Source organism: Pseudochaenichthys georgianus, chromosome 5 (assembly GCF_902827115.2).
Source record: "Pseudochaenichthys georgianus chromosome 5, fPseGeo1.2, whole genome shotgun sequence".
Classification (NCBI taxonomy): Eukaryota; Metazoa; Chordata; class Actinopteri; order Perciformes; family Channichthyidae; genus Pseudochaenichthys; species Pseudochaenichthys georgianus.
The window spans coordinates 21,776,054-21,788,000 of NC_047507.1; the positions used below are offsets into that span (position 1 = coordinate 21,776,054).

Below are 11,947 nucleotides of genomic sequence, written 5' to 3' on the forward strand. Positions count from 1 at the left end.
CATGCTGGGATTTGGTGTTTATATTATATGAAATCCGGAAAACATTTTAAAAGTATAAAATAATACTTAATTCCGAGTGCTCTTGCTTTTCTCTTTGAAAGTCATCACATAACGGCATTGTAATACACGATTCGGCTGCATTACATATTACAGATCTGCCGTAGTTCTTTATTTAGAGAGCCCTGATGAGAAGACCTTTGGAAAAACTGGAAGAAATGGCGCTGAAACTGAATACTTGACGTGGATCATAAATATATCAACAATTAAACAACATCTTCAATTTCTCTTCACACAATACGTCTCCTTGCAGTATCAACACTAATTCGGCTGACTTTTACATTTGATCTAATTCATAGATAGGTTATATTTACACCATAACGGTGCACAGCTGATAGAAAAGGACTGTAGTTTTCAAAGATATTACTGATTTTCTTTGAATGTAAGAATGTAAATACTGAGTCTGAAATAGTATAGCAATATGCTGTGAAATGATGTGAAAGCATGCATAAAACTATACATCTTCAGATGTTGTACATACACACTAATAATACAAAGTTATTATGGCTGTGTGCACCTTGTGTGCACCTCCTAGTGGTTAAAGCACGTTATTGAATTATTGTTTTTATGTGTTATATTTGATTAAAAAAATATTAAGAGTACATACTTTCATAGGGGGAAAGTATAAATATAGAATATAAAAAATCAAGAAGATACTATAAGTGATCTCTACAATAAAACAGTATAGTGCAGGATGTACACAGATATTAATAGGAGGAGGTGCAAAACATAAAAACGGATGAACCTTTATTTAAATATTAAATATTAAGCCTGACAAAGTAATTAATGTCTAATATATTGCTTTCCTGCAATGTTAACTATGTTGAAGCACTTATTTTAACTGATATTATACACATTAATTATACTCTTATGTATGTAGATAGAATAAGAAATGTGCAGAATATGACAGTTTAATGGTGGAGGTACACACATATTGATAGATGTCTTGTAATGCACTGTTGAGGAACCTGTGACCCAAGTTTTTCATTCATTGCATAACTACACCGCAGTTGTGTATGATATGTCAATAAACCTTTGAAAATCTTGAAAGGGATGTGCAAAATAGCCATAATATACAGTCTTTAATTAACTATTAGTAGAGAATAACGAGTAATGAATATACTTTATTACTTGTTTCCATTCATGTCAATTGCCGATACATGTGTAGTCTTCTCAAGCACCAACTATCAAATATCTCTCCTGATTGTTGGCACTTGACAATCACCTTACCTGAATTTTACTCAGGTGTAACTAAAGTCTGATTTAAGGGTTGTTTATATTTCACATAATTAATCAGAATCTGCAAAGTAACTCAAATAAATGCAGTGGAGTAAAAATTCCAGGTTAACCTCTGAATTGTAGTGGAGTAGAATTACAAAGTAGCAATGAGCTGTCATGTGGGTATACGGCATTAATATAATGCTGCGCATTATGGACACAAGTGATTTTCACCCATTTATTAATTATATGTTTTACATTTGATAACACCAATGTGTTTAATAATGGCAACTTCTAATTGTGGGAAAAACGAAAACGTTCAGTAGAGACGTCCCATAGAACATTTTGCGAAACACAATAGCCAGCATGTGTAGTTCTGGAGGGGTGTTCGATTCCAGTTTTGGATAGTCTGGCGTGGTTTCGTTCCATTTCACACAGCTGTTTGACGCTCTGCGTAACCTTACGGGAACTGTAGTCCTAAACGATAGCTGGGGATTGTGGGTAGTGTAGTGTCTTCGGCTATCCTAAACTCAGAAATGTTGACAATCGCAATGATGCTCGAAATGTCGCTTATAGGCCTACGTCTGTTTCCGGTTATTTTTATTTTGAAATTCAGTTCCTGACGGATGCCAAAAAATCCCGAGATTATGGAATTAAACCAATAAATAAAAGCAAGGATAATTGTGTGTTATTGGTGAGTAAATAACAGTGTGTTATTTTGAAAAGAATAACAAATTAGAAGGAAAAAAATATTTAAAAATACAGATTTCAGTATCCTGAGGCTCTGAGCCCCATTTATTTTCCTCACAGACGGCAACAAAAGTCCGAAATTATACGATTTAAAATAAAAGCAATAATTGTGGCTTGATATTGAGTAAGAACATGTTTTTATGAACCACACAGCTTCCGGTCTTCCACGACCCGACCGGAGAAAAAGACGTGCTGCAGCCTGCAGGCACGAAACACGTTACCAGTAGAAATACATTGCTTTTAAAATCGTGCTGTGCAACACGAAAAAAAGGGGCAAATCATGATGGTGAACACGAATCAATAGATTAAAAATCGTGTTGGTGAACACGAAATGCCGTGAGACTGGGTTGAATAATTAAACCCTTTTTTAATATGTGAACATCTTGTTTTCAGAATGACCATCACGACTTTGAAGATCATGCACAGGAATGTAAACGTTGCGGTCCCAAAGCCTTTCAATTTAAACATTATAAGATAGTGATCACTCAGCAATTCATTTATAGACATGATGACAGTCTCATTTTCTTTTAATCTTTGTGTAGTCTTAAACTCAAATCTCTTCAAAACATTGTTACTCAAGACTATGGCCAATTACATTAACAAACAGTCCTACTAAGTCTTTTACTACCTGCTGATGTCAGAGTGATTACAAACTCAATATTGAAAATGTTAATCTTCTTAAACTGTTTCAAATGCGATCTTCAAGATCATTTTGGAGTCCTGCCCCACATCCCAGGATCTGTATCAGTGATGGAGTTGGTTCAGCTTTCATTTTATGAACTCTTCATGAAGCTTAGCTGGTTTTAAAATATTTAAAAACAAGGTTTATAATTTAACAATATAAAACTTCAAATATAAAGATTGAAGTTGACAAACTTCAGGTAAAACTATGGTTTTAGAAGGGTTCCAATCTCAAATGTGTAAAATCAGGTGAAATATTTCTATCATAGATACGCTTCACGTCATACCGTGTTCTGCAGTTTTAATATCTGTCAGTAAAGGACATCTTCATACCCGTGTACTAGTGACCTTATGTCTTTCAGCTTTAAAAAACCACGCACAATCCATTGTTCTTTCTCATCTTCAGAGACCCACATGCTCGTGTATAAATAAAAGCATCAACTAATTGTTTGTCTCCGTCTTGTATCTTTGATCCTAAACAAATACTAACCGGAATGCTTCTACTCTAGCACCTGAGATAGCTAACGGTAAAGCCTCTCGTCCATGATGAGATGAACTATTGTAGAGGTGATACAGCTCGCAGGTGAAATTCACTTTATTTTGTTAACACACAGATACAAAGGAAAGGAAACCAGGTTTAAGATTTGTGAACTATTCCTGATAGTGCTGGGGAAACTCCCTTTACATCGGCAATCGCAGGTTTAAATGTTGTTGAAAGAAGAAATGTGAACAATAAGATGAAACAGAGTGCACACTCGCTCCGATGCTTGCATCTGTGGAGCGCTTTACCTTTTTGCTCTTAATCCCACGGATATAGAACCCTGAAAATAATGTTCTCTGGCCTGCTTTCTGGAGAGGCTCTTAAAATCTTTAAAAAAGCTTTATTAGGAACCTGGGTAAAAAGGTACATGTGTGTATTCAACAGGTCCACTAACTTGGTATAAAAGAGATACTTCTATTCATCTAAAACTACTCGTGTCCTTTGTTGGCATACTCTAACCACCAGAATATGTCACAAGAATCCAGGTTAATCATTCTCAATATAAAAAGCACTCGGGCCAAATGAGTGTGACAAACACGTTGGCATCAAAGACGGCTAATGGACAGTCTTGCAGCCACTTCCTTTCTCCAACAAAGAAACTGCTTTGCTCAAAGCAAATGTGTTTGTGTTGCTGCGTTACAAACGATACAGTATTCTCTTATATTTCTCATCTTTATCTGCTCATCAGTCAGAACTTTTCTGATACAAGTCAGTAAACAAACCATAGCTTAACATTAAAAAACAGGATCAAAGGCTTTGAACACGTCCCCACAGTTTAAACCCAAACTACACAGCACACAAAACAAATATCCAAACAAATGTGAACAAACAGGGGATTCAAAACAGCAAAGACAACAAACCTAAAAAAACGCTTAGGAATGCATTTCTCTGATAAACAATGGAATACAATTTAAATCAGATAATCAATGATATACAGCATCTCCGTCAGAGAAGTGTTAATTTTTTTTTTTTATATTTCTATAGTTTTTCAGATTGATTAAAACGAGACTGATCATCCACATCTCTACACGGAGGACTGGTACATCTAAAACAAAAAAGCCACATAAAATGTTCGTCAAAAACCAGCTCAAGAAATGTTGCTTCCGTCTCCTCTTTCTTGCTAGTTTGTATCCACCACCATCTTTAGATTATATGCCGTAGAGCTGCACGGTGTTGTTCCGGATGGTGCTGAGGACAGTGTCCATGTCCTCCCCCTTCAGCAGGCTGAGCTCCTGCAGCGTGTAGATGCCCATCCCAGGATGAGCGAACTGGCAGACATCTTTTTTAACCTGCCGAAGAGACACACTCATATGTAGTTGAAATGTACTCCTGATGGTAGGGCTACAATGCTGAACACAGTACCATTCTGGCCATTTTGACTTTTCTAATCTAACAAAAAAGCAACTGAAATCATACTTATTCAATAGCAACAAAATAGACAACTTCATTCTTGAAATTAAGATTAAGAGTATGTGATAACATTAGAGGTTCAACATGAGCTGGGTTTAAATTGGACATAAAACATCCAAGAACGAGTAATTCTACCCTGAACTGACACTGTCACGTCTCTTAGCTACAAGGCTGTCTGTGTTTTATTAGCTGTCAGTTGAAAATGCATAAAAAGTACGTTCTTATAAACTGACATTAGCTTCAGTCACATCAGATACATTTAGATGTGTTTAGCTGTAAAAGCAAGCTGGTGGACATTTGAAGTTATTGCCAGTATTAGGAGCTGACAAAAAAAGCCTTGGAACAGTGTTTCTTTGCTAGGCCTCAATCTAAGAGTACCTGTCTTGGGAGGAAATACGGTGCGTCTGTCTCCAACACGATGCGGTTCAGAGGGATCTGGCGGACAGCATCTCGGGCCTCGGCAGCCTTGTAGTAGGTGATCAGTGCCGTAAAACCAACATACAGGTTGGGGAACTCCGTCAGGAAGGGCTCAATGACCGGATAACTGTTTGTGAAACAGTGCCTGGAACCCACATGAGTAATAAGATACCATCAAGAATTCAGTCAATTCAGTTCAGGCTAAAATTGACCACATTACATTTTTTATAAATGACTTATTTCATACATTACTTTATGTATTTGTTCCATGTCCTATACATATTCATGTTGCACTGTTGCAGGGGCGACATAGGTGGTCGCCTAGGGCGCCAGATCTGGGGGGCGCTGCACTGGTAGTGCTGGGAGGGGAAAAAACTTTTTTGACCGTTGTTGGCGCTCATCCTAATTTTTGGCCCTGATGTAACAACATTCTCACCCCGGTTACACTTTTCATTTGCCCTGTACGATGGGTGCTGTAAGTGATGAAAGTGGGGGATGCTGGCTTATCAGGCGCCCGCAGCTCACAGCCAAAGTGCGAGTGTGGGAGCGAGAGAGTGAGCGAGGGAGAGAGAGAGAGGGCACACCGGTACCGGCGCTGTTGTTATTAGAATCTGGTGCTAGCTGCGCTAACGGATATAAGTAGATGTTTCTACAACCAGGGTGGAGGAGAGCTCTCCTGTCAGACTGAGAGGCTCAGTGAGGTAAAGGACTCTTTGAGTGTTTAGATAGTTAATTTTAGTCTAAGTTATCTCAGTGGGTCTCAAACAAATATGTGTTTACAAATTATGTAAACACATATTTCCAAGGCACTACTTTATAATTATTAGGATAAATAAAAACAGGTGTGAAATCATTCCAATGTATACTATAGGACAGTAAACCAAAAATATCGTTTAAAGTTGGAGATACAAAAATATGCATAAATAAATAAAATATTGGTTATGGTCACATACTTATTTGATTATTAAAATGTAAACCGATCTTTTTCATATGGGTGTTTTAGAGTTGTACCCCCTAGATCTAGTCTCTAGTAATTGTGTACTCAAAGTGCACCAGATTGAAGCACTTTACTTTGAAATGTTCAAAAAAATAAAATCTTTGCGGGGGGCATACCCCCGGACCCCCCTAGAGGATGTGACGTCCACCCCCCAATTAAAACAAGTTCATACAATACTGAATACATTTAAAGCCATTTTGACATATATTACTGATGTCAATAAGTTTCTGTTTTTGTAGTGTATTTGTCTTTTGTAGAGATTTTTCATTTATTCTTTATATATAAAATCTCGCCTAGGGCAGCAAATTGGCTAGAACCGGCCCTGGTACTAGGCCTCAAGAGCCTTTCTTGTGCTGGCAGACACATAGGCCTTTTCTCAATCGCGAGTACACAGTATTGAGTATGTAAGTCGCTTTGGATAAAAGTAACAAGTAACATGTAATGTAATGTAGCTACAGTGCACATGACAATAAAGTCTTGAATCTTGAATCCGCCCAGCCAATTAGACAGAGGAACCTTTTTCTCCCACGAAAGTCCCTGCTCTCTAGCAAGGGGGTGAAAAGGTTCTCATGAACTAATTTTAGTTCCGGCTCTTTTTGGTGTGAACGCAACATTTCGGAACTAAAGTGGGGAAAAGTAATGCGGTGTGAACGCGCCTATTGACCAATTACAGGGACATTCTCCCTGGAGTAACTGAGGGCTAAGTGCCTTGCCAAGGGCACACTAGTAGTGGTGTTCCAGGCGGGATTTGAACTTGCAAGTGCAACCTTCCGATCATCAGCCCACCTCACTATCCATTAGACCACAAAAACCCCCCAAAAAAAACATTATTATTATTATCTTTTTTACGAGATCCATTTGTGGCGGACGATATTTAATTGTTGCGGCCCGCCACAAATAAATCAATGTATGGGAAACACTGCATCCAACCATAAAAAGAACACTTACATTTTCTTAAATTGACTTGAACATTTTACTCCACACATACCGGTGTATCTTGTGCTCCCTGGGGACGCACTTCTTCATGATTTCCAGCAGGTCGTCATCAGCGTCCCTGCAATGGATCACCAGAGGCTTCTGCATGGCCACAGCCAAACGCAGCTGGCGCTCAAACACCTTCCCAGAGAAGCAACACTCAATATTATTTTACAAATCAATCAAGACATATTTTTGACAACTTCAGTGTCAAAGACTGTACCTCCTTCTGTTTGGAGGTTTCAGTGGAGTTTTTGTGGGAGTAGTCCAGGCCGATCTCACCAAACGCCACAACTTTTGGATGCCGCATGGCCATCAGCATACTGCGTTCATGGACACTTGAGTAGAATTTGGCAAAGTGGGGGTGGCACCCAAAGGCCCCCCATACCATGTCTTCAGCCAGCAGACCTTCCCACAGGGCCTCCTTAGCCGTGGCCCTTGGGTTGCAGAAGTTGGTGATACAGCCTCTATACTCAGGAGGAAAGCTGCTTCGGTAGTGCCTTTGAAAGCTGCTGAACGTCCCGCGGAATCCAAGCTTTCCATAGAGCATGTCTATGTGACAGTGTGTGTCTATGAACCCAACCTGACTGCCCGGGTAGTTGGTCCCAAAAGGTGCAGCTCCCATGGATCGTCTTCTTTTAGGACGGTCACAATGTGTCAAGGTGTGACGCATGAAGAAGCTTGAATCTGACTTCCTGTGTGTGGCTGTGGAGTTCCACAGTCCTCTTCTGGACTGGAGTGGCAGAGCATACGGATCCAATACATGGGACACAGCGTCGGAAGAGTGGAAACTCTCAGTCCAAACTTTGGATGCCTTTGAAGGGACTGTGTTTGTTTGGTTGGCCCTAAAGGGGACAACAACTGTCCCCTGTGATGGTGAGAAAGGCCTCTCCACAGCGGCCCAAGATGTTTCATTAGGGGATGAAAAGGTGAAAGAGGAAGTTGTAGCTCCCTGGGTATTCAATGGAGGGCTTTCCCATTGATGGGTATCAGGAGAAGCATACTGATGAGGTGAGAAATAACACCTAGAATCTGGGGTATACTCCTCAACATCAAGGGGAGCGTCACAGCATTTGTCTTCCGGTCCATTTTCTGCAGCAAATAACTTGTCCTGAGAGGTTGTTTCTACCAACACATAGTGAGGATCGAAAAACCTCTTCTGTGAATCTTCATCTTTTAGCACCACAGTCTGAAAACCATTCAAAACAAATTAAGTGAAAATATGACAAAAAAAACATTTGCAAGTAAAAATGCAAGAAAGAGATTTCAGGGAAGGGTTGCACTGATACAAACTTGGCATTAGACTATTTTCTTTGATAGTTAAATGGCTTTTGATTTTAATCATCTTTTATAAAAAAATATGTCTTTGTTTCCCTGGCACATGAAAAATAACAAGAACAAAGTAAATAACAAAAATGGTACCAATTGTTTCATTTCTACAAAAAGAAAGTGGTGTAGCCGTATATGTGTGAGTTAACTTACTCTTTTGTCTGTTAATAACTCTGATCCACCACCTTGGGGTTCAGAGTCCTCAGACGATTGAACATTGGGCTCCCATGATTCTTCCTGAATACTACCGTTGTCCTCAGATTCATACACCGGTTTAATTGGGGAACAATGTGTGGGGTTCCTGTCAAGCGATGCCGGACTGAGCACTTGGGTCTTCAGTGGTGAGGTCACAGGGGTATTTGTAGTTCTGCCCCTTTCATTTGAGCTGCCAATGGCTGCTATTAGTGCCCTGCTGTAGATAGCTTTTGATCCTTCCTCTGGTGTTCTCTCTCTTTTTTTCACAAGGAAAGAGTGAAGTGAAGTTGACAATACTTGCTCGCTCTCTGAGGATCCAAGCTGCCTGGATGAGTTTTCTATGGGTTTCTCCTGATAGTAAAAGGTGCACACAGAAAAAATAAAAACAGTAATTACTTAAAAAGAAATAGCATATATAAAACTTGAGCTTTGATTAAACAACATATCAGAGATATAGATAACAGATCTACAAGCAAAACTTACCTCTGAGGTTATGATTTCTTCATAATTTTTCCCGGACAGCTTCCTCAGCTTAAGCTTGCCTAAAGAGGGCGTGCTTTCACGAAGCTCTTTGGCCTTTCTCTTGGGAGTGTTCAGACTCATTGCCCCAAGGCCATCAGGTCCTGGAGAGCTGCAGAGGTTATATGAATCTTCATTCGGAGACATATTCCAGCAAGATGGTGTTCCTGGGCTAGCATCACTATCCTGAAGCTGTGTGGGTGAGGTGATGGTAGTCTGAAGCAGCTTGAACTTCAACTTCTTCCTGCGGCTGTCCATGTCTGAGATTTCTAATACAATACAAAGTAAAGGTATCAACACATCTGTGTAACCCTCCAGTTCATCATGCAGGCAACAAGGTTATAACATGAAAACATCACTGTTTAAATACTTAAAGGTCCCATGACATGGCCATTTCTACTGATCATAATTACATTGTTGAGGTCTACTAGAATAGATTTACATTGTTCAATGTTCCAAAATCACATTGGGTTTTCTCATACAGCATTTCTGTATAGTATGTGTATTCACTCTCTGTCCTAAACGGCTTGTTGGAGCTCCTGCCCCCCCCCCTCCCTGTCAGCCCACTGCACTCTGGTTGGTCAGCTCGCCCACTCTGTTCTGATTAGTCCGATGTTCCGATTACAGCGGAACATCAGTGTTTATGTTTTACAATGGCGTTTGTTAGCAACCAGAAAATGACACCAGTAATGACAAACAGATAAGAATGCTGCGTGGGGTCTGGGTGCCGTGTTGGCGGGACGTTGCGGGGCTCGCTGCCCCTCCCTTTGAGGCTCGAGAAGCGGACAGTGTGAGCTGGATTACTGGTGTTGTTTCCTGGTTGCTGCGTGGGGTCTGCGAAACTCAGCCTGAGCACACACACTCACAGCCTGAGCTTCGAGTGCGTGTGCGTGTGTGTGTGTGTGTGTGTGTGGCTCCGCAGTGTTACGTCACTATGACCAGGAAGAAAAAAATGGAAAAAGAAAAATCTCCAACAAGGCGTTCTGGGGCAGCATAGATAGACAGGTGTTTTCTATGTTAGAGTTTTACTCGCTACAGGTTGTACTTTGAGGGTTTGTGACTTTGCAGACCGTTTACACGAATAAAAAGCTACATAACACACAAGGGGACGGGTAATAACCAGAAAAGCATGATATGGGACCTTTAAGATAAAAATGCAGTTATAATTGCTCCCATAATGAGGAATCATCTTGTGAAAAATTAAGTTAGAAGATAAATAAATCAATGTTCACATTTACAAATATATAGCATATTGCATGAAAATGTATCCTATGGGTTATTTCCTAAGTGTAGTTTTCTGTAAACCCGCAGTTACAAATTATTTTATTTAATGTATCTGGTCATAATCTAAATGTCCTTCATTAAGACAGGTTGTAACTATGTTGTGGTGACCACATTTTCTTAAACATCCAATTCAAGGTCTTCTGAGGCCCAATTCTCTTGAATTTAGAGACCAAAAACAACAGTCTAAGACTAGTTTGAGAAACAGATAAAGTTAAATACAAAAAATACAGAGCATTTTTAAGATAAAAACTAGCAGGCTTTACAGAAGCTAAGAGAAAACAATTATAAAGACAGAGGTGCTTAAATGTGTGAATGTCTAAGAACAGAAATATAATACAATATTTGAAAGATGGACGATAGAGACAGAGATGTATTTCCAGGAAAAACAGCAGCCCACAACAAGATACTGAAGGAACCTTAATAATATACTGGATCGCCAAGACATAACCATAACAATAGTAAGGTTTGACTGTCGAAACCGTATACTTTATTTATCTGATTCTCAGATGTTAACTTAATAAATTGATGTAAAACTACGAAACATATTCTGCGACACATTATGGCTACCATTTTTTTAACTGAAGTTAGCTAATGTTATCTAGCGTCACCTGGGGGTGTGTCAATCAGTTTAAATTGTTAAGATTGGTGAAATTAAAAGTTAAACCTAGGTAACGTTAGCTTTAATAATTTGTAAACAGTATGGCAGTGTTTGTGCAGCGGTCTGCTCTTACCTTGGAGGAAAATACGCTGACACTGCAGTCATTGGAGATGTGTTGCTAACCAACGAGGCCGTTAGTTAGCACCTTTACTACAGCCAATTAACCGTTAGCTAACTGTTTTAAGCGGTTTATTCAAACAGTGACTAAAGATGATTTTCCGTCGTCAAAAATCGGGTTAACAATCACAGTAACTTCTTTATCACGTTTATAGCTAGTCAGTTAAATGCATCGATTCATTTATTTATCGAGCTTACCGTTACCTTTTCGGGCAAGGCTCAGTAGAAGTTGCCAGTCAGTGCAGGAGGTCAAAATAAAACTGCGTCACTTCATCTGCCAGCTACTGTCCGCTCGGTCATTTACACGATTTACCGTTTACACCGTTTCTCAACAAAAACAAATTAAAACAACGCTTCAATGACATTATTAAAAGTTGATTCAACTAAAACATGTGGGTTTCAATTATCCGCCAGATGGTGGTAAAGGTTTCTTATTTGGGCCGTTTGAACCATATAGGCTTTGAAGCTGAGGTTTGAACCTGTTTGAACGTAAGCAAAAGACCAGATTGGTCTACATACCTCGCGACATCAATTATACCAACGAGATTTGACAAAATAGCAGAAAGCACCGCGAAAACAGCATTGACCCCAGGCGGGTGAGCAAGTCAAATGAATTGATAAATACGTCACAATTTATTCAGGTAAAAGTGTTTTGAACACATTTAAAATATACAAGGAAAGCACACATTTAAATAGTCGATGAGATACATTATAAACAATGAGTTTATGTTTACGATTTTAGAGGCAATTCTGATTATGTAAATTCAAAAAACAGACATGACAAAATGAAAAAGATAAA

General features: G+C 39.3%; 1 protein-coding gene across 2 annotated transcripts; it reads right to left on the reverse strand.

The window, feature by feature from the left end:
* Positions 1-3,996: 3,996 nt before the first annotated feature.
* tatdn2 (TatD DNase domain containing 2) lies at positions 3,997-11,723 on the reverse strand. Of its 2 annotated transcripts, none has more exons than XM_034082288.1 (7): positions 11,353-11,723; positions 9,054-9,358; positions 8,529-8,921; positions 7,270-8,235; positions 7,060-7,187; positions 5,036-5,219; positions 3,997-4,536 (listed from the first exon to the last, which is right to left on the reverse strand). In XM_034082288.1, exons 2-7 carry the CDS (start codon positions 9,345-9,347, stop codon positions 4,396-4,398), a joined length of 2,106 nt encoding a protein of 701 aa, XP_033938179.1. In that variant the 5' UTR covers positions 9,348-9,358; positions 11,353-11,723; the 3' UTR covers positions 3,997-4,395. The 2 variants fall into 2 exon arrangements, with proteins under 2 accessions (XP_033938179.1, XP_033938178.1); XM_034082287.1 differs by having other exon boundaries at positions 11,347-11,723.
* Positions 11,724-11,947: the final 224 nt, after the last annotated feature.